Source organism: Periplaneta americana, chromosome 5 (genome assembly GCF_040183065.1).
Source record: "Periplaneta americana isolate PAMFEO1 chromosome 5, P.americana_PAMFEO1_priV1, whole genome shotgun sequence".
NCBI classification, from domain to species: domain Eukaryota; kingdom Metazoa; phylum Arthropoda; class Insecta; order Blattodea; family Blattidae; genus Periplaneta; species Periplaneta americana.
The window spans coordinates 10,137,385-10,161,914 of NC_091121.1; the positions used below are offsets into that span (position 1 = coordinate 10,137,385).

A 24,530-nucleotide genomic window follows, 5' to 3' on the forward strand; every position below is an offset into this window, starting at 1 on the left:
GAGCGAAGTAGATAGATAATATTATCGTTATAACGTCAGTTTAAAAACCATGACCTCTCCTGCATTTGTTATTTCCTATATGGAGGGATTAAAAGACCAGGAGATTAACAGTGATCTAATTTTGTAACTAGGGTAGTATCAATATGTGTGTAACAATGTTATTGTTTGTGCTGTGACAGCGAGCCAATAGAGATACGAGTACTCACGTGTGTGACCTTATGACATCTTATGACATCAACATTCATTCACAGCATTACCCCTCTCCGTTTCATTCCGCAAAGACTTTCTCGTGGTTGGAGCACAGTATGTGCGGAGGTGCACTCGATTGAGTGACTGGTTGGCCCAGGGAACTGGTTGAGGGAACCCAAGAGGTGGAATTTAAACTGAGAGGATTCGATCCGACACCGGGATGGGAATCCGGTGTGGCTTAGTGGATAAAACATCAGCATGCATAGCTGAAAACCCGGGTTCAAATCCCGGTGCCAGAGAGAATTTTTCTCTGTTCCACTACTCTTTCATCTTACGATGATGCAGAATATTTGCATGGAAACATCATATGTACTTCGGTACATTAAATAATATATACCTAAAATAAGCACCAAAATTGGCAAAATAGGCACTAAAAATAGTTTTAGATAGCTAAAAATACAATTTCATACAGCTAAAAATACAATTTTATACATCTAAATGTGTTTCTATCTGCTTGAACTACAATAACTATATAATACTACTAACTAATTAGTATTAAGAATTACGGTATACAGTGATAAAAAAAGTAAAAAAAAATCACTACACTTAGAAACTTTTTGTGAGGTCTTAAATTATAAATAGGTTTTAATAAATTCGTCGGCCATATTGCTCTGCAGTTGCTGATACGTAAATGTTAATATTACAATTAAATCCACTAATTTACAATTAACACATTATTCACAATTGGCACTGCAATACATATCAAGGTTTTTCTCTATGTTTACTGTAGTGAAACTTTGCATTTCCGTAAACAAAATCATTTTATAAGTGGAAAAAGATCTTTTCCATGATACCGAAGTAATGGCTGCATATTTATGTCTCACAACTTTTTGCCATGCTGATTTCTTCAGAGAGAAGTACATCCTCCCCATTCATCATATTTCTACTGGCTCAAGTGCTCAACATAACTAGTCACTTTCCAGAAATTTCTTTATTTCTAACTAAACTTTTACAAGGTCTTTGAACCTAACCCACACCATGATATTCAAAACTTTTTCTTTCATTGCTTGCAAGAAAAAATTAAAAACACATTAACAAAATAGAAATAAGCATTTTTAAGGTACCTTCAAATAGGTCACAATTGACAAAATAGGCATTTTAGGCACTGTAACACCCATTCCAAACATTATAATTTCATTAGATGGTATAATGTCTGTCAAATTACAATTTTATATAAAAGTACTTTTAGTTTATCCCTATAGAAAAGAAGACATTTAGCCTAAAATCCGATGTCTAGAGTGGTCTAGTGGCCAGAGCGCTAAACTTATAATCCTGTGGACCCAGGTTCGATGCCCTGTGTACCCCCGATTTATAACGTATGTTGAGCAAGCCCATGATCCAGGTAACATAGGGGTCTTCTCAGGGAGCTCCAGTTTCCCTGTGGCATCCCAACAAATCTCTTTCTCATTCCATTGTGGGTGTAGCGTAGACTAGACATCCATGACACACCCTGGGGAATGATTCTGTTGTATAAACTGTCGTATGGGTGAATGACAAACAGCCAAGTAGCCGCCATTAGTAAAAGAGAGAAAGAGTAGTTATTATGACACACAAAATTCAGATAAAGATTGAGATGGTTGGGACATGTTGGATGCATGAAGAACCTTAGGAAGTCTAAGATGGTTATCACCAGGGAACGGATTTATATGGACTAAAAATATATGAAATATGTAAATATATATGTAGTTATTTTTACCAAAATATGGAATTAAATATGGATTTTTACCAAAATATGGAATTAAATATGGACTTAAAATTATAAAAAAATGACTATGTACGTTAAATATTGGTACATTTTAATCAAACTAAACAAAAAATATAATGGACGTACCTTATCTTCCAATGTAGTTTCAACAAAACACAATTTTTATTGTCTGTTACCATAACAATAGGTTACAAACATTTCTTTCAAGTGCTGAAAAGTGAATCTTCTTCTATTGTCTCTGAGGATAGATTTATACTGACTAAAAGAGCGTTCGACGTCACAAGAAGTAACTGGTACATAATTCAATTTCACAATGTCTGCTGGGGATAAGTCCAAGTTAATCTTCACTGTTGATTCACCACTCATCACAGCAACAACCTTTTGTAGTTCTTCATATCCAGGGTTTTTTGAAAGTACAGTGTCCACCTTAGCTCTTACTGCATCTGCAACTTTACCTCTACCACGATTCAGTTGTTCCACAGTACTATTTATAATTTCAAAACTTTCAGATAGTGAAAGGTGCCTATTTTGGAGACTTTTGAGCGTTTTTATGATGCATGAAAATGTATGCTGAATGTGAGCTAAGTCATTCTTCACACTTATGTCACAGGTAACTGTTTTCGCAGTATCAATTGAGACTGCATCTTCAGAGTCCAATGCAAGGAGAACATTGTTAATAGAGTCTATATGTTCGGCATAATATTCAACTGCTTCTAGCCATGTACCCCATCTAGTTAAAATTGGCTTTGGTGGCAATGGAATTTCAGGGTACATTTCTTTCAACACGTTAACTCTACTGGGAGCTTTGAGAACTCCTTTTTTCACTGATGAAATCAACAAATCTACTTTAGGGAAATTGTCTCTGACCACTTCTGCCACACGATGAAATGCATGCGCCACACAAGTAAAATGAGTCAATTTAGGATATACAACAGATAATGCTTGTCCAGCTTTGACCATATAAGGGGCAGCATCGCTAATAAAGAATAACACATTATCGTACATAATACCCTTTGGCCACAGGATACCCATAGCTTCGTTGAACAGTTTAACTATAGTTTTGTTATTGCACTTTTCTAGAACATCACAATGTAAAAGAATTCGTTCAGAATATTGTTCACTTAACAAACCGATAACTACATTACCAACAAGTCTACCTTCTTTGTCGGGAGTCTCATCAATGGAAACCCAAATTGAACTATCTTTAATTTCATCTCTTATCTTCTGTATTGTCTCATCGTAGATGGATGGAGCATACGTCTTCCTAAGTGTTGACTCATCCGGGATTGTATGTTGAGTATATTTTTCAAGGAATTCCCTGAAGACCTTATTCTTTAGTTTGTAGAGAGGAATATCAGCAGAGATGAGAGAACGGCACAGGTCGATGTTAAACTCAGATCTTACATTCGATGTTGTTGGTTGTGTTAAAAACAATTGTCTCTGCTTGGAATTTAGTTGTTTGTTGGCCTGATGTTTACTAGTTGTAATGTGTTGTTGCACCAGGAACTTTTGTGTAGATGATACTGCACACTGACACAAATTACAAAATAATATTTTATTGTCAGTTGATAAACCATCTTCTTTAAATTCTGAAATGTAACTTGTTAGTTTTGATTTTAAATTGCCTGAATGACGTACTTTTGGCATATTTACCGTCTTTATAGTATGATTTACAAAACTGAACCTATGTGTACTCTGACTGGCATTTAACTGTTGAGCTGCACAACTGAAGTCTGTTAAAAATTTTAAATTAAATTAATACAGTTTTGTAACTTACTTTCCCATTGTTGATAGGACTGCTAATTTTCAAATAACTCTGATGTTAAAGGGATTACTGAACATGTGTTTAAATCTCTATTGTTGAAATGTATTTTTAAAAGTTAATGGAATTTTGTTTTGTTTTATTGTTAAACCTAATATAATATGGACTGTTTTATATGAAATATGGAAAATATATGGAAATTAACGAAAATATGTACTAAACTCTAAAATATGGAAAAATATGGAAAATAAAAGTAGGATTTTTCAACCCTACACATTGTGAAACATAAAGATAATGCAAAATATAAATTATATTAGCTTTATAAGTAAATATGTATTTACATATAAATCCTTTCCCTGGTTATCACACAAAAAATAGATTAAACAAGGTTGAGAGGAAGACCACGATCGCGTTGGATGGATTGTGTGGAATGTGATTTGGCGAGGTTTGGAATCCAGAATTGGATGAGGCAGGTGAGGATCGTGAAGAATGGAAGAGGATCATTAATGAAGTTAGGGCTCTCTTGGGCTGTAGTACTAATTACGAAGAAGATGGAGACTCAAGAATAAGAGAGGGAACGTAGAGAAGGATAAATGTCCCTTGTGTGGACTAGCTGAAGACGCAATGCATATTGCGTTAAAGTGTCAGGCAACGAATAATTTGAGACACAGTTGGGTGGATAAAAAATTTCTACAAATAAACACTATAGTAGCTTATAAAAATGAATGGTCACCTAAACGCCAGCAATCTGCATAAATTAGGAAAATTTCTTTTTAGAGTTAAAATTAGATGGGAAGAGAAAGTCAAAGCTCTAACGGAGATGGAATTATAAATGTTGAGTAGTCACACGATAAGAAACTACGAAGAGTAGTCAATGAAGTTAACAGAATAATTCTTAAGAGATTGAGCATAAAAAATGAAAAAGCTAAAGTAGGAGTTTTAAATACAAGAGCTATACTTATTATTAGTTGTGTATTATTAATATTATTATTATTATTATTATTATTATTATTATTATAAACAGAGGATACTTATAGGCTCAATATGTATTAGTTTTTGTTATATTTGTATTGAGAGTGATGGCGGATTAACTGGAATACATCTAATCCGCCATGACGTGAACAAAGATTGATGAAATAAATAAATAAATAAATAAATAAATTAAGAAGAAGAGGAAGAAGAAAATTCACATAAATATTCAGATTGGTCTTCTCCATCACTAATGAGTCAAGTGAATTTACCAAAATGCAACAACCCCAAACAACTGCTGTTTCCAGTTCATCTTCTCAATCAACATTGGAATACCTGATAGTGAAGGCTGTATCCTGTGTTAAAGAAACTGAAATAACGAATATATTTGTGAAGTATTATCAATGTATTGACATGTTTGACTGAAGTAAAGAGATGAACTGTAAATAAGTGTAAACTGGAAATATTTTTTTTATTTTCTTTTTTTACATAAACCTTTTGTTTACATCAGCGCCAATTGCTTCCTAAATTATTTGCGTCATACATCAATAAAATTAAACATACAGTATTTGTAAAAACATTTATTCTCCTTTATAGCATATGTTGTTGTTGTTTTCTAATGCCAGGCGTTTCACAATGAAGTCATTTGACCTCTTGCACTCCAATATTTTTCAAAGATATTATCATGGTCAACCACTGAAGCACAGATTTTGAGGTGTTCCGAATCCATTTCTTGGTTTGAGTTGCACAATGGGCAGTTAGGGGACTGATATATTCCAATTCTATGCAGGTGTTTGGCCAAACAAGCATGGTCTGTTGCCAATCTAAATGCAGCTACAGACGATTTTCGTGGTAAATCGGGAATTAACTGTGGATTATGATGCAGAAAGTTCCATTTTTTCCCTTGAGATTGTGTTATCAAATTTTGTTTGTTGAAGTCTAAGTAGTGAAAATGGCAAGTTGTAGCCGATTTAAGTGAACACCATATTTTAACGTTTTGGTGGCTACTTCATTCATACACAACCCCCAGAATGTCTGGAGGTCTGGAGGACCACACCTGCTGTTGGTCGATGGGTCCATTGGACCTAGCTGGGAGATCTTGTTGATCACCAGGAATTATAGCGTATGGAATTATGAAATGTAAAGGTATTATGGAAGATCTATAAGAAAGGATGGTTGCAAGAAACTGAAGCAACGTTTCAGACGATAGTATATATTGATAAATCAAATCAATAAAAACAGATTAATTTTTGGGACTTCAGAGCTCTGCATAATGCCTGTATTTGCAGCACAGTAAAACAAAAAGTTTGTCTAACAACTATTTACTGTTGTAGATGAAAATGAAATTGTCATTAGCAATAAGCAACTGTGGCTGAATAGAACTACTGTACAGTATTGCAGTTCACACCCAAGTTATTTACCTAGAAGTTTGAAAACTTAAGTTATTCTTCTCCATGTTGGCCTGGATGATCTGGAGCAGCTCCTCTCGTTGAAGGGAACTGGAGCGTTTCTTGCTTCGCTGACGAAGCAACTGAGGAGTGTTGGTCTCGCCAGAGCAGTAGACGCCATGCTGGTGGCGATATCGGGCTGCCGAATGCTGCTGGTATCGTCTTGCATGCGTTCTCCCAGTGCTAGAAACCCAAAACCGTACAGATCAAGAAGTGTAAAGGACAAAATTTAGAAAAAATCTCTCTCTCTTTCATATTCACACAGATATACTTATACAAACAAAATCACAAATTTATTATGGAGATAACTGATTCGAAGGAACAGTGGTTTGGCAGTTTGTATGCCTGCCTCCATGATACCAGTTACTGTCGATTTTATCTTTTTAGGACCACTTGCTTCAAAGAAAGGATATTTCAAACTGGAATGCATTCCATCCAGTATTTGAAGCATATGTCAAGAAGTTACAAAAAATTAACTAAATTTCGGATCTGTTGCAGTTTACAATGAACAGTTTCTGAGGAGGACTATAAGAATTTGTATGATGCTATGAGTAACACTTCATAAATGTGTGATTTAAAAAAATAATGCTGTATCATTAAATTGCACTGTTCAAACAATATACAATGTATTACAATAAATTTGAAAAATTAATCTGCTTTAAAAAGTTTCTAAACTCACTTTTTCTAAATTTAAAATCTAAAGATCGAATAATTATACAGATATACATTGTTGAAGTATTATCACAGAAATCGTAAATGTTATCAATTTCAGGGGATTATTCTTTGAGATATTTCAAACAAAATAGTTTGCAATATAATTTTGCTGGTTTTTGTTTCCTCTTCGAGATAAAAATTGAATAATTTCAAGGAAAAATTGTCCCAAGGCCAGGTATTGAACCTGGGACCTTTGGCTGAGCGCACCAACGCTCTACTGACTGAGCTATCCAGGAACTTTACCAGACCCCGGCTAAATTATTCTTTTTTATATCCACATACCTCGAGTGGGTTGTCAAGACGTCAAAGACCCAGCATTGAGTGCACATTTTTTCTGTGTGACTTAAATTGCGGTTTTTTGTTAACAAACAGTGACGTGTATTATACAAATCGGACTTTTAGGAATAGCTCCCTGTGAGTTTAAGGGCTCAGTTGCTCAGGCACCGTACCACCCAGTGGCCAAAGAATAAACCGGTACTTATCGCTGGGATACTCTATAAATATATAGGTTGGATAAAAAGTTATGGCAACACTGCTGTCACGTGACGATGGTGCGTTCGAGAGCTGCCAGCTGTGTAGACATGAACAAGGACTGTTAGATGAGTTAGTGCAGCCAGCGGCGACAGTACTCTGTCAATCTACTGCAGTGTGTAGAATGTTGACTTTTATAGGGATAGTGCGAGCACCCTAAGACCACGTTTACAAAACTAGATCAACGTTCCTGGATCAAAATTGAAGTGACACGAGGTCGTAGTGCACAAGAATGTTTTCAGGGACTGCATGAAGCATATGCCGGTGCAGCGTTGCCATATCACACAGTGGCATGATGGGTTAAAGCGTTCCGGGAAGGCAGGGATGCCGTTCAGGACAACCTCCGTACAGGACGACCCCACGTGGAGGACAACACAGTTCAACTCCTTGCTTCCTGTTGGATGCTGATCGCCGATGGACTGCGCGTGAGTTAGCAGTGGAAGTCGAAGTATGTCACAAAACTGTGCTCCACATTCTGCAAGACATTCTGGGTTACCGCAAAATTACAGGGCGTTGGATACCCCATGAAATTTCCGAGGTTCAACAATGGCACCACTATGCAGTCGCACAGGCCTTGTTGGACCGGTACCAAAGGAAAGATGACGACTTTCTTGGACGAATCGTCGCTATGGACGAAACCGGGGCTCGCTCATACGAACAAACCAAACTTGAAATGTCAATCAAATGAATGGAAGCATCCAGGTTCTTCTCGTCCGAAGAAAGTGCGCCCTACACAAAGTGCTGTGAAGGTGATGTTCGTTGTGGCTTATGACATTGATGGAGTAATACTGCACCACGCTGTACCTCCAAGGCAGACGGTAAACGCGGACTACTACTGCAGGTTCCTGCAGCACCACCTTCGTGCAGCCCTCAGGAGAAAACGACGACACTTGGGGGGTACAGAATCCCATCATTCTTCATGACAATGCAAGGAGTCACACCGCTGCTGCTGTCAAGGACCTCTTGCGCCGCTGGCAATGGGAGATTCTGGAACATCCACCATACTCACCCGATGAGTCCATGTGATTACGATCTTTTCACCAAAGTGAAAGAACCACTGCAAGGAACCCGGTACAAACCAGAGATGAACTTATCCATGCTATAGGGCGGTCAATACGGAACATCAACAAAGATGGAAGCGCTGATGGTGTACGACACCTTCCAAACATTTGGCAAACTGTAATAAATAAGGGGGGAGACTATATAGAAGGTACGTAACTGTTGTACCCCTGTGAATAAAGCTATGTCAGAAATATCGAACTGTTGCCGTTACTTTTTATCCAGCCCTAGTAAATATAAAATATTTTGGGCATTTTAAGTGAATATTTGCATGCATATAATTCTCAACACTGTCAGAACCCACTACCAGGCCTAATACACATTACCTGTCTCGACTAATCTTGGGCGTAGAGTGCTGGGACCCCAACTCCCTGTCCAAAGGCATGTCGTCTTCGTGAGCGAGGTCTTCGTCGTTATCATCCTCAGAGATGTCAGCCGCTCCATCGTCATTGTTCTCACTCGCACCACTCCTACAACTACTGCTGCAACTGTTTGCATATTTGTCCTCCGTGACAGGTACACCTCCACCACCAACACCACCACCACCAGCACCACCACCACCACTGCATCTTCTTCTCCGGTGCATTCTTCGAGGCATACGAGATTCTCGTATTGTCACATTCAAGTCTCGCTTGAACTTCACTCTATGGGTTGAGCTGCCCTGATGCGGTGAGGGGCCCCCGGACCCCGCACAAGTGTTGCTGCACTTGACATTGTTGTTGTTGTTGGATGTCTCCTCTCCTAGCACAGGCACGGCATCTTGGGCAACATCCTTCTTGCGCTGGTCTGGTGAAACTGTTAGCTTCACTTTTATTGTCTTGCTGCCATAATGTGGAACTTTGATGGATGAACCCAGGGTGTCGTAAATCGTCGTCACCAAGCCAGCAATATCCTGCAATAACGAAGTAAACATCAATCAGACTTCACAAAAATTAACGACGATCTCCACAATTTTATATAACATTATATGAAAATATGAATTCTCTGCGTTTGTCTGAACCAAAATGTAAAATAAATGCAGCTTTTCATCATAGCATGAGTCAAGGTCCCAGATCATTAAACAAATTTTATTCCAGTATTATTTTAACCACGAATCCTCTCCAAATTAATAAAAAAAATGTATTGGATTTATAGTTTGGGTTTAATAGTACATTATGCAACGAGCCTATAATGATAGTAATTAAGACGCGAGGATGTTTATGAAACGAGCGCAAGCGAGTTTCATAATTTTCATATGAGCGTCTTAATTACCATTATAGGCAAGCTTCATACGACTTTTTATGCTCGACCATATTTCTAACTTGTAATTATTCATAAGTATTCATGTAATTCTTATGTGACTGGGGAGCGGAACTGACCTTGTGCAATCTCGTAAATTGTGAGATGTGCGCAGACGCGAAAGTATTGATTTTTTCCTAGCAACGAATGTCGACGACCTTGATATAAATTCGAGGGTAAGATAAACGTTAAACTTGATATAACCTTGAAATTGAATTCGACATTGAAAAACGAGATGACAAATTGAATTTATTTGAATATTATTTACAATTAACGCTAATTATTATAGTAACAGAACATAACCTTCTGCGACAGTATTGGATTTCCAGCCTCCGTGACGTTTTGCTAGTTGTCTTTCGATTGCATATCCGAGAATAATCGAAAACCTGAACTTTAATGAATAAGTGTAGTTTAATGAGATCCATTAAAGGACTGCTACCAGGTGTGTATAATTACTATATTTCGGCATGGTCGAGCATAAACATATTAAACACTTTTTAATCTGTATTCACTCTCAATTTTAATTTTATTTTTGTCTGTATTGGAATCCTCTCCTAAGCACGAGTCTTACTCATTCAGGAGTGGGCTAGATTGTATTACATTGCATTTATTAACTTGTATTCATTTCAAACTTACTAGCAATAAAGAAAAAATAAAAAAAAAATATGGACCAGGGTAGCCAATAGGAATTGTGCCTCCAACCCATAAACATTTTTAAGGGCCCTCACGCCTCATCAACATTTTAATGAATGTAGTGCGATGATGATGCACAGCGTATTATATCGTGGTTGGGGCTAGCCCAGCATCCTGCTACTGAGTCGTAGCGAATAGATACCTCGTCCTCCTCGGCCTTCCCTCAAGCTTGCATGTGCCGCTTTCTTTGAGCGAGGCCGTCGCGCCTCGTTACGAGGCTTCTGCCACAAGCCTCTCGCAGCGGAATGACTGCCAACAATGAATTTAATACATGGAAGGATCGGAGTGAAACCAAGGCAGGTGTTACGATACATCGTTATTACGAACTTATACTATAATAACTAATTTTTTTTTTTGAGTAGGATGAGCCTCAAAAGCCTCTTAAAAGTTTCGCCACTGCAAGACCAGCGTGTTATCGTTCGGTTTATCAATTTTTGAGGCGTGACATTCATCGACAGTTGAGCGAGATATGCGGTGATGGTGTCATGGATATGACTACTCGCGCAATCCTGTTATCGGTCAGGCTGGTGCGTGGCCGAGACTCTTTCCGTTCATTGTCACATGACGTTCGGCTTTCTTTGAACTGTCTCACCCATGAACGCAAATTTTTCACACCCATGTTACCGCATGTTTCACTTAACTAACAATGAATGTTGATGGGTGTCACTCCATGCAAGTGGGGAAACCGGATAACACCCTGGTCTTGTTGAGTTGAAAGAGGGGAAATCGGAGAATAAATTTAAAAGGTACACGAAAACGCGTCCTTGCAAAGGGAGTTCGAGGCTGAGAGAAACTGAGTATGTGAGCTCCAAACCTGTTGGCCACTTGTCTCACTCCAGGTTACGCTGCTCCACTGAAGGAGCTCTAGAAAATTTTGAAGGAAATAAATAAATCAGTTTAGAACTGGCTCCAACATATTCACTGGATGAACGGGGATTGACTACTCAAAATTCCTTTTCAGTGCAGTCCTTAATGAATGATATAATAATAATAATAATAATAATAATAATAATAATAATAATAATAATAATATAGTAGCAGCAGTAGCTATCTCTGGAACCTTACGGAGGTTTAATATATAGACAACATAATAAAGACGATATTAATCATCAGTAATAATTACGTTGAAAGGAAAGGAAAAATTTAATATTGTGAGTTCAAAAGCCAGGTCTTTAAACTTTGTGTATTCTTTGACAAAAGCAAAGTTGAAATTCCGTACAAGAATTCAAGAGTCGAGCGCCACCTTATTTCTTCTCATACAATGAGTTTTCACAAAAGATGACATCTAATATTGTCATATCACCTTCCAGCACGAAAGGCACTCTGAAGTAAACAAAACCTTTACCGACTTTATTTCTAATATATCAGGCACGGCAGCATTTTATGTGCAGTCTCAAAGAACTTAATTGAAATCTAACCACGCTATCATTCAACCAAAAAACTCATTAATCCTGACATCGCATAAAGAGAAGCTAATAAGATCTCTGTTACGTTCCCAAGCGATTTTGAAGTTCATGTTTGTGAGAAACACTTGACTCAGAACTTAAAAGTCGATGGGTTCTGTATCAAATGAAACGTTGTAGTATTTGCAAGATGAAACAATGTTATCGAAATCTCGAATATGTTAGGTGGAAAGAAAATTTACTTTCGTAAATGACTGCTCATATGTAAGATGGCGATGAAGCTAACGTGAAGTTACTCGTATAATTTCGTACATAAACCGCTTAAAATAGATGTGCTTCTATTTTTTTTTCACATGTCATGTGTTTTTCTGGGTATAGGACATTTAATACTACAGTCACGAAGCTCAATATGTAGTAAATATGCATCCATAAATAGTTGCTAACCACTAGGATCGCTAATATCGCCTCATTACAGACAATGCGAAATAGTACCTGCACAGTCTATTTTCCTAGCACCCTCACAACTCAAGCTTCGTGACTGTATATACTAGACTGTGATACTACCATAAGAAATCTATGTACAAAAACAATGAAGAAATAACTAATTCAGTGGGCCATGTTTAAGATTTAGCAGGCTTTGAGAATTTATAAAACAAAAGAACATCAAAGTCTGTTAATTTTTAAATATGGCCCCAATGATTAAGTCATTATTTCTTCATGTTTTATACATACGTTTCTTATGGCATTATTAAATCCATATGTTCTATATCCAGAAAATACATGGTATGCAAGTACCAATGATTGTTAAAAATTCAATGCTTTATGTGACAATATATAATGTATTTTAAAAGATCAAAAATTTCCAATGATTTTGTTAAAAATATCACTGCTTCACGTGACAATGTATCATGTATATCTCAAAAGATCACAAGTTTCCAATGATTTTGTTAAAAATATCAATGCTTTACATGACAATGTATCATGTATATCTCAAAAGATCACAAGTTTCCAATGATGTTAAAAAATATCACTGCTTCACGTGACAATGTATCATGTATATCTCAAAAGATCACAAGTTTCCAATGATTTTGTTAAAAATATCAATGCTTTACGTGACAATGTATCATGTATATCTCAAAAGATCACAAGTTTCCAATGATTTTGTTAAAAATATCAATGCTTCACGTGACAATGTATCATGTATATCTCAAAAGATCACAAGTTTCCAATGATTTTGTTAAAAATATCAATGCTTCACGTGACAATGTATCATGTATATCTCAAAAGATCACAAGTTTCCAATGATTTTGTTAAAAATATCAATGCTTTACGTGGCACAATGTATCATGTATATCTCAAAAGATCACAAGTTTCCAATGATTTTGTTAAAAAATATCACTGCTTCACGTGACAATATATCATGCATATCTCAAAAGATCACAAGTCTCCAATGATTTTGTTAAAAATATCACTGCTTCACGTGACAATATATCATGTATATCTCAAAAGATCACAAGTTTCCAATGATTTTGTTAAAAAATATCACTGCTTCACGTGACAATATATCATGCATATCTCAAAAGATCACAAGTCTCCAATGATTTTGTTGAAAATATCACTGCTTCACGTGACAATATATCATGTATATCTCAAAAGATCACAAGTTTCCAATGATTTTGTTAAAAATATCAATGCTTTACGTGGCACAATGTATCATGTATATCTCAAAAGATCACAAGTTTCCAATGATTTTGTTAAAAATATCAATGCTTTACGTGGCACAATATATCATGTATATCTCAAAAGATCACAAGTTTCCAATGATTTTGTTAAAAAATATCACTGCTTCACGTGACAATATATCATGCATATCTCAAAAGATCACAAGTCTCCAATGATTTTGTTAAAAATATCACTGCTTCACGTGACAATATATCATGTATATCTCAAAAGATCACAAGTTTCCAATGATTTTATTAAAAATATCACTGCTTCACGTGACAATGTATCATGTATATCTCAAAAGATCACAAGTTTCAAATGATTTTATTAAAAATATCAATGCTTTACATGACAATGTATCATGTATATCTCAAAAGATCACAAGTTTCCAATGATTTTGTTAAAAATATCAATGCTTTACGTGACAATGTATCATGTATATCTCAAAAGATCACAAGTTTCCAATGATTTTGTTAAAAATATCACTGCTTCACGTGACAATATATTATCATGTATATCAAAAGATCACAAGTTTCCAATGATTTTGTTTAAAAAATCGATGCTTTACTTGAAAATGTAAAATATATTTTAAAAGGTCACAAGTTTCCAATGATTTTGTTAAAATCAATGCTTTACGTCACAATATTTCAAAACATCACAAATTTCCAATGACTCTGTTATAAAAAAAGTCAATGCTTTTTGTGACAATCGATCATGTATTTCAAAAGATCGCAAGTTCCAATGATTTTGTCGAGAAAAAAAAATCAATGCTTTACATAACAATAATGCCAATTTATCATGATTTCAAAAGCTCAAAAGTATCGATAATTAATTTAATTTATTACTATACGGCATCTTACACTAACTCAGACATAGTATGGTGAACACGAGTTAAAACCCCATCGCATCCTGTCTGAAGTACAGGTTATGAAACGCTCGGTTTAAATTAATACTTACAGCGTTAAGGACGACACTTGCTTTGTGTTGCCTTTGAGGAGATGATGTTTCATCACAAGATCATGTCTCCCTTTGTCTTCAGAACATCTTTTCGACTTGAAATATAAGCTTTCAAATTATTTGAACTTCCATGCAGAATAATCTCGACACTTTTTCTTTGAAGATTCTGCTCCTTGCCATCAACATGTTTTGAAATAATATACCACTGGAGTTCTTAAAACTTATGAAATACCGAGTTACATAAAGTTCGATGCAACATTGCATACTCGAGACACAAGATGAGGAGATGCAATAACGTAACGTTAATATCATTGTCTCACTGCCTGTAGGAAAATGTTATTAATTTCACGTTTACGAAGTTACCAACGGAAATACTACGTTGTTTCTTATTACAACCATTTTTAGAAACTTGACCTTTTTTTTCCTATGCGTCATTAGTCGCCTTCTGTATGACTCTGTGACACACTTCAGAGTTAGGTCTACAAACGGTCTACATCAGTCAAAATTCTCGATGCGCCGTAAACATGCCTGTCATACCACCCACAATACACAAGGACATTTGTTGTATCTTTTCGTTCTACAAAGAGATTTTAAAATGTTATTTATTCGGATAAAATTTCTCCACAATTAAAGGACAAAACTAAAATTCGTTCAATCATTTATTATCATAATACACTGCTCTCTTAAATTGACTTAGCATATTGGGAATTAAATCACTTTCAATTACTTTCTCAAAACACGTTAGGAAATTAATATTTGAGGAGAAACATTCGCTCCGGCGCCGGGGATCAACCCGGGTGCTTGGTTCTACGCACCAAGCGCTCTGACCACTGAGCTACGCCGAATTCAATCCACAGCACCGGATCGAATTCTCCTCCTTCACTGTTTCCCTTTATGGCCTGACTCCATGTTAGGCACAGATGTTGACATATATTATGTCCAATGTCAACTGCCATTATACTAGGAGCGCACTTAGCTGAGTGACTTGTTGGCCGGGATTCCGCAGTTACGTGCACAGTAATCTGTACAGACATATGCACTGCTAGCTATGAGAATATTATATATTAATATTAATTTGTCATACAGAATAATGTGTAATACTGACAATTAATATTTGAGGAGAAAAATTCGATCCCCGGCGCCGGAGTGAATTTTTCTCCTCTAATATTAATTGTCAATATTACATATATCATTCTGTATGACAAATTAATAAATCTATAACACGCTAGGAAATGTTTCATATAAAACAATTTTTATCTCGGAAAGGAAGCAAAAAGGAGCAAAATTGTATTAAGCTTTTTTGTTTAAAATATCTCAAAGAATAACCTCCTGACATTACTTACGATTCACTCTGTAGGTATGTACTTTTTAACTTGGTTATTTAACGACGCTGTATCAACTACGAGGTTATTTAGCGTCGATGGGATTGGTGATCGCGTGATGGTATTTGGCGAGTTGAGGCCGAGGATTCGCCATAGATTACCTGACATTTGCCTTACGGTTGGGAAAAACCTCGGAAAAAACCCAACCAGGTAATCAGCCCAAGCGGGAATCGAACCCGCGCCCGAACGCAACTCCGAATCGGTAGGCAAGCGCTTTAGCCGACAGAGCTACGGCGCCGGTGGCTGTATGTATGTATGTATGCATGCATTTTAAGTAGGTAGGTTATTTTACGCCGCTGTACGAACATCTCAGGTTATTTAGCCACTGAATGAAATGAAGATGATAATGCCGGTGAAATGAGTCCGGGGTCCAGCACCGATAGTTACCCAGCATTTGTTCATATTGGGTTGAGGGAAAAGACCTCAACCGGGCAACTTGCCTCGATTGGGATTCGAACCCGGGCCACCTGGTTTCGCGGCCAGACGCGCTAACCGCTACTCCACAAGCGTGGACTGTATGTACATATTTTTTATTTTATTTTTTAAATTTTAGTTGTTTATTTAACGACGCTGTATCAACTACTAGGTTATATAGCGTCGATGAGATTGGTGATGGCGAGATGAGGCCGAGGATTCGCCATAGATTACCTTGCATTCACATTACGGTTGGGGAAAACCTCGGAAAAAACCAAACCAGGTAATCAGCCCAAGCGGGGATCGAACCCGAGCCCGAATGAACTTCAGGCCGGCAGGCAAGCGCCTTAATCGACTGAGCCACGCCGGTGGCTGTGTATGTATGTATGTATGTATGTATGTATGTATGTATGTATGTATGTATGTATGTATGTATGTATGTATGTATGTATGTATGTATGTATGTATGTATGTATGTATGTATGTAGCTCTTAAAGTAGAGAGGGGTTCTATATGCAAGGGCGTCTAATAAACTTACGTTGGCTTTGCTTGAAAGGATTGTGTTACAAGTATTAAAAAAGTATAGAAATAAATAAAGTGCAACATACTACTGATGTAACTACTTCACCGCCCAAAACTAGATTAAGTTGAGTCGTTCAAAATGTCACTTGATCGCACATGCGCAGAAGCGATATAAGTGGGCAGTCTTCGTATCTGACGATTGCGATAATAGGGTGATAGCAAAGTAGGCTACAGTACATCCGGTTAGCCCAACTCCAACTAAAGGCTAAAATTAATTTCTACGAAACTTACGTCTTTTGTAATCTTCCCATGTCCATCGAAGTCATACAGGGTGAAAGAAAATTCCTGACGCTCCTGACCTCCGAGGTCAACGCCGCCCTCCACAGACAAGTCACACTCGAACTCCTGTAACAGAAGTGGAAACCAGCATTTTACACTTCCCATCGAGTACGGGACACTCTGATGTTACACGGTTAAGTAATATACATAAAAAACGACTAACAGACATTTTGTGAAACATTCAGCGTGCTGTACAGTCAAAATGTTAAGGCTGGTTCACAATAAAACGGGAACGAGAACCAGAATGAAAACGAGAAGCAGAAGACGTGAATATGAAAATGTTTGATTCACAATAAACAGAGAACGTAGACGACTATGCATATCGATGTGTATGTCAATAACGATATGTGAAGTCGATATTACGCATTCTGATGTTATTTGTGTATAATTGACCAATGGCGTTCTCTCATGAGTACAGGGCAGCCAACATAAACACAGGTTAACCAACTTCGAAATTTCAACTGAAACATTTCATTAGGTACGGTACTATAAATATGCCCATGCATCTTTATTATCACAACCTATTTTAAGTCTACCATAACGTAAAATAATTAGAGAAGACACATTTGTAATAGAACAAAAATGAACACAACAGTAGTTATTGAATTGAAACATGAATATGTAGTGTGTAATACAACCAATACAGTAATAAAATATGATTCACTTCCGATAGGTGTTCAAAGATGCAGCTATTGAAAGCCACGTATTATCCTTCATTTTCTCATCTTTATACGAGGCTCGCCGCTTATCGTAAACGTGAGGATTTCAATATTAGAATCTCATCAAATAAAACTTGCTCCATGATGCACAGCACAGAACAAAATAATGCATAGGTTATGTCACGGTCTTCTTGCTACAAAATATACGACGACAAAATAGCTTTTAGATGGCAATAGAATGAATCTAGTGGGCTGTGATCGGAAACGTGAACGCCAAAGTTGAAACTTGGGCAACTCTCCGTTCCCTATCTCGGGCTTCGGCAAGCTTTTCGTTAATTGTGAATGCTCACATTTAAATGTATACATTTTAACAATTTTACCGTTTTCGTTTTCGTTCCGATTCTCGTTTCCGGTTTATTGTGAACCAGCCTTTACTCCTAATTTTGAAGTTACAGTTCGCTCAATTTGCTCGTGTGAATTTTCACAGAAAAGACTGTGACTGTGGATGATATCCAGTTGCCATACTTTTCTGCTGAAGCTGAAAAGATGACATACGAAATTATAGCCTACAGGGTGATTCTTTCGAACTTTCCTGATTTTGATTTACATATTTTCTGTCGATGTGGAAATTACTCAACATAATAATTAGCTGTACAAAATACTAAGGGCCGATTGTATAAACCATTTAATCTTAGGTCAGAGGTTAAATTGATCCTCGTTCTAGATGAACTTGGAATTTTGTGTTGTATAAAGTCTAATCTGAGATTAATTTGTCTCAAACTAAAGTCAACTTTGACTGAAGAAATTTCTCCGATTAAGTTAGATGATCCAAGTTCAGTTATTTCTTTTCTGTTTTAAATATACAAGTGACAGATTGTGCAAAAAGACTAACCATTATTATTAATATTAATAGATATATGTACATATATATATTTTTTTTTCTTCAATCTCTTGCATTAATACACAAACATCCTTATATTTTATAAGGCTTTATCATGTTCAGCAGTGTCAAATAACACAACCTATAATTATATTATGTTTATAACAACCATTAATTATTAATGGATATTATAGGTACATTCATAAATTTTCAATTAACTGTATTACTAAACGAAAATTGTCGTTTTATAAAGCTTTATTATGTTTAGCAGTATCAAACACCATAAAATGATAACAATTTGGAGAACGGTCAACCTTCTTCTTATTGTCCGCCATTATTTACAATGCACAAAACAAACCAGTGTCTCCAACAGAGTGTACGGAAAGTCGCCAAAAAGTAATTGGAAAGTCGCTAGATTTCTCATTATCAACAAAGAAAGATTAAATTTTGTCACTATGGGGTGCTAAAAAGGTCGCTAAATCCCTATTTAAGCCATATAAACGTTAAAAGAAATTGTCGTTGAAAATGAGTTAAAGTCGCTAAATTGGCAACACTGAACAAACCTGTACAACATGACCCGCGCATTACATACTTCACCTGTTTATGCGATATTGCCAAATCCTTTTCACGTGAACTTGGATTGCATTTGAACCAAGGTAATTTGATCGCAGAAAAGTATTATACAATAGAAGAAGTGTCTGAACTCAGTTCACTTTCCGAACTTCGATCAAAGTTGATCTTTAGTCTGGGAGTTTTATACAACTGGGCCTAAATGTGCTATCAACATCAGTGACAAAAATATTTGAGTTGAACTTCTCAAGAAAAGCGATACAAAATTTCCTTGCGCCTTTGGTATTCCTTTCATGACAATCAAAATAACATTGTGGATGAGTGTTCTCCTCTCTATCGAGAGGAAATAGCATTAGAGGCAACAGTTGAAAAGCGGAAACACCTAACAAAAAATGCTTGTTTACAAAGTCCGTGCAGCAATCAAGTATTTATTATTTAGCAAAGCTCGGAATAGGATAGACAAGCGAATCTGCTGTCGCGTCAACGAAGACTCTACACTGCGTTAGAAGTGTGTATACTATCGGTCTTATTAATAAAAACTCTTATACAGACGTATAACAGCCTTATAATTATACAGTGAATAGTTCGTTTAAAAATCGTGTGCAACTTCCTGACTAATAATAATAGCTATATACCTCGTGTATAACAATGTAACTGTTATAGGACGTCATACTGTATAGTCGCGACGCTGTTATTCCCGGCGTGATTCCTCCTCTTTGCTTACGTCTTAAGAAGTGAAGGCTCTATGAAGTCTAGGTAGGTAGTATAGTTCGCCATTTTTGTTATTTCGTTGCCGAGCTACCATACGAGGAATCTATTTGCCACACCGTTAAACATTATCATGTCGTAGCTCCTATGATAATAAATCAAACGCATTGTAATTCAGCAAATAATTGAGCGGCAAATAACGTCTTCATGTGCTTTCTGCGAACGCCAACGAAAGAGACAAAATGGCGGGCGATTATATTAAGTATTTATCGAGCCTTAAGAAATGAATAACGTCTTCATAAGCGAATCACAAGACGCACACGTTTAAATGTAGCCGACCTGCAACGCGATTGGCTGCCGGAAATTAGAGCGACGGGACTATAGTTTCGTCATTATGTTATTACGAAAAGTAACAGAATATTTTAGATTCTATATTCCATCCGATAGTGTGCTCTAGTATGCCGCGCTAAGTATCGATAATACAACTGAGCCTGATCGATTACCACGATATATTTTGATCAAAGATACGGCTACAGCAATATTATTTATTCTTTATTATTCTGTGCTCTTTGTTTTGTTGTTCTGTGCTTGTGGTAGACCTGTATGATTATGTTTCGTGACCAGAATATTGTACGAAATGGAAATATAAAAATTGGAAATTTATCCTTTGAAGTAGAAAAATTCAAATATCTTGGAGCATCAGTAACAAATATGAATGACACTCGGGGAGAAATTAAACGCAGAATAAATATGGGAAATGCTTGTTATTATTCGGTTGAGAAGCTTTTATCATCCAGTTTGCTGTCAAAAAAGCTGAAAGTTAGAATTTATAAAACAGTTATATTACCGGTTGTTCTGTATGGCTGTGAAACTTAGACTCTCACTTTGAGAGAGGAATAGAGGTTAAGGGTGTTTGAAAATAAGATCCTTAGGAGAATAATTGGTGCTAAGAGGGATGAAATTACAGGAGAATGGAGAAAGTTACACAACACAGAACTGCATGCATTGTATTCTTCACCTAACATAATTAGGAACATTAAATCCAGACGCTTGAGATGGGCAGGGCATGTAGCACATTATGGGCGAATGCAGAAATGCATATAGAGTGTTAGCTGGGAAGCCGGAGGGAAAAAGACCTTTGGGGAGGCCGAGACGTAGATGGGAGGATAGTATTAAAATGGATTTGAGGGAGGTGGGATATGATTGTAGAGACTGGATTAATCTTGCTCAGGATAGGGACCGATGGCGGGCTTATGTGAGGGCGGCAATGAACCTTCGGGTTCCTTAAAAGCCTTAAGTAAGAATATAACAAATATGGACAATACGTTAAGTGTTTTCTTTACAGTACGCCGCGGCCTAAGAAATAGAGTATGTAGAGTTCTTCCACGTATTGTTTGGACTGATTACTCTCAATTCTTTGTTTATTTTGACGTTTTTTATTCATTTTGCGATCAGAAAATCTCTGACAGTTCCTGGAAAAGTTTATCGGGAGTGTCGGCGGCAAAAATAAGAACGCTAGTAGCATTCCATTCATTGGTGGTCACTTGGGGTCAAGTAAACAGGGAGGGGGAACGGGACGTGACGGCCAGTATGGAAGTGGATCAGAAGAAGAAAAAAAAGGAACATAAAAGACTCCGCTCCCACAAAAAAGGGAAATGCAAACACTCTGTGTATTCAAGCAACCATAAAGCTTTAATTGACCCTACGTTGGCGTTAACACTTGACCCACACTTGTGGGTTCACAACGAAATGTTATACTATCCGCTCAGCACATCATGCCACCGACCTTGCTCTAGTTTCGTCTAGTCTCATAGTTCAACGAAAACTTATCGATACGCGCGATTAGAAAGCAGCAGAAAATGGATTTAAACACTATGACTACCAAGCCAGTTGTGCCGACAAAGGATTTGTCTTGACATTGGCTCATCTTCAACATGACTGGTATAATGTAAACAGCGTGCACTTTTTTCAATATATGTAATATTTTGCGGAAATTTGCGTCAAACGAATGTGTGAAGAATTACGTATACAAAAATAAACAAATACTGAAATATGCGTGCAAGCTGCACTAAATATTCACTATATATAGTTATCCGGTTATATCGTGGGATTTCAGGAGGCAGGTTTGTTACAAGACAACCGCGGAATAATCGTTACTTGAAAATGGAAATATAAAAAGTGGAAATTTATCCTTTGAAAAGGTGGAGAATTCAAATGCACTGAGTAACAGAAACAAATACAAATGATACTCGGGAGGCAATTAAGCGCAGAATAAAATGAGAAATGTCTGTTATTATTCGGTTGAGAAGCTTCTGTCATCCAGTCTGCTTTCAAAATAACAAACTTAAAATTTATAAAACTGTTATATTACCGGTTGTTCTGTATGGTTGTGAAATTTGGACTCTCACTTTGAGAGAGGAGGGCGGCCGGGTAGCTCAGTTGGTAGAGCAGCTGACTACGGACTGGAAGGTCCGGGGTTCGATACCAAGTGATGACGGGATTTTTCTCGTCGCCAAACTTCCAGAACGGCCCCGAGGTTCACTCAGCCGGGTCTTTCCCGGGGTAAAAGGCGGTCAGAGCGTGGTGCCGACCACACCACCTCATTCTAGTGCCGAGGTCATGGAAAGCATGGGGCTCTACCTCCATGCCCCCCAAGTGCCTTCATGGCATGTGACGGGCATACCTTTACCTTTACTCTGAGAGAAAAACAGAGGTTAAGGGTGTTTGAGAATAAGGTTCTTAGGAAAATATTTGGTGCTAAAATGTATGAAGTTACAACAGAATGGAGAAATTTACACAACACAGAACTGCACACATTGTATTCTTCACCTAACATAATTAAGAACATTAAATCCAGATGTTTGAGATGGACAGGGCATGTAGCAAGTATGGGTGAATCCAGAAATGTATGTAGTGTGTGTTGCCAGATTGTGGGAAATTTCCCACAGACGAGGGAAAAATAAGCAAAAATTTTGACTTGTGGGGGGAAAAGAGGGGGAAAAAGAAAACATGTAAAAAAACATGGGAAATTTAGACGCGAATAAAATAATGCTGAAATAGATAAACTGAGAAAAATTTCAGAATAAGTGACGAGGATCTCGGAGGAGTTGCTGTAATATGATCCACTTTTCAAGCTAAAAGATTGCACTGCTGTTCTTTAAAGATCACCAAAAGCCATCTGAGACTTTACAGTTCAGATTTTTTGTATTAGATTTGGTGAGTTATAATATTTTTATTTACTTAATTATAGACCTGTTATTAGGCTACAGGAAGGGCTCCCGACAGGAAGAACTTGAATAAGAGATCAAACTGCGCATGCTCGGACTTCTCATGCAGTGCCAACGTGATGCTTAGCTGGATTTATTTCCACGTGCACTTTCCAGATTAAATCAAGAAGTTCTGTTCATACTCCGGTTACAAATCTTGCATATACGAAGATTAGGTTTAGTTAGTTTAGGTTTTTATTAATCAAGTCCGCGCGTGTGCAGTTTGATCTCACATCCAAGTTCTTTTTGTCGTGAGCCACACGTGTAGTTACACTGTGTTTTTTATTACTATTTTATTACTATTATATTATTAATTCAAACGCAAACTAACGAGGCACTTGGTCAGTAATTGATTTCTTGTAAATAGTTTCCTTAATCTATCAGAAAATATTTCAATATCCAGTAATTTCATCACTATACAATTTTGTTATTCTAGGTTTAATTTGTAATTCAGTAAATATAAAATATTCTTTGTTTTTCTATGATAAATTATCTAGCTTTCATTAGTCAGATAATCTTTTCGTACTTTGATTTTTATTGTAATTGTAAATTTAATACTAATTGTAATTGTAAATTTAATACTAATTGTAATTTTATTCTTCATATTATAGTTGGAATTTCCTGGTAGAGGGGCAGAGAAGGCCTGACGGCCTTATCTCTACCAGGTTAAATAAATAAATACTAATACTATGTAATCAGCCCAAACGGGAATCGAACCCACGTTCCAGTGCAACTCCGGATCAGCAAGCAAGAGCCTCAGCCGACTCTATCCATATTATTATTATTATTATTATTATTATTATTATTATTATTATTATTTCAGCAACAATATATTTCACCAACGTATTAAATAAAAGCTTTCCTCACATTCAACACGGAAAAAAAAAGCGCTAAACACTGGTTAGTAAACAGGAGGTTTGTCTTTCTCTAGAATGCCTAGCCTTTGGGTCATTGTTTCACCAAGTGTCCTCCAGACATTTTCTTGCCGACAAAGGCGAAGAAATGAAACTTCAAATGAGTACAGGACCAACTGGTCGCGGACAGAGATTTGTGGAGCAAGCTTCTATATTACGGATTGTTACATTGTCCGTGTTAGCACTAAGCAATCCAGATAATTGATTTTTAAAGGAAATAAATCATAATTGCAGTGATAAAATTACATTTCTTCCAGATCATTAAATATATCTGGAGAACAGCTCTTCGCAAGAGATTCTACAAATGGGTTCCTTTACCTTGACTTTGGATGAAGCCTGTATCAAGAGCACTACATACCCTCTTGGCCTGTATGTAGCTCCGGAAC

The 24,530-nt window shown here is 36.8% G+C and overlaps 1 protein-coding gene across 1 annotated transcript in view; it reads right to left on the bottom strand.

The window, feature by feature from the left end:
* nkd (naked cuticle) overlaps positions 1-24,530 on the bottom strand; it is a 787,886-nt gene that overhangs the window by 1,449 nt on the left and 761,907 nt on the right. The window contains exons 5-7 of the mRNA XM_069827151.1: positions 17,100-17,213; positions 8,764-9,329; positions 6,107-6,316 (exon numbers count right to left, since the gene is read on the bottom strand). Coding sequence (XP_069683252.1) covers positions 6,107-6,316; positions 8,764-9,329; positions 17,100-17,213 — 890 coding nt within the window. The remainder of the gene's footprint in view (positions 1-6,106; positions 6,317-8,763; positions 9,330-17,099; positions 17,214-24,530) is intronic.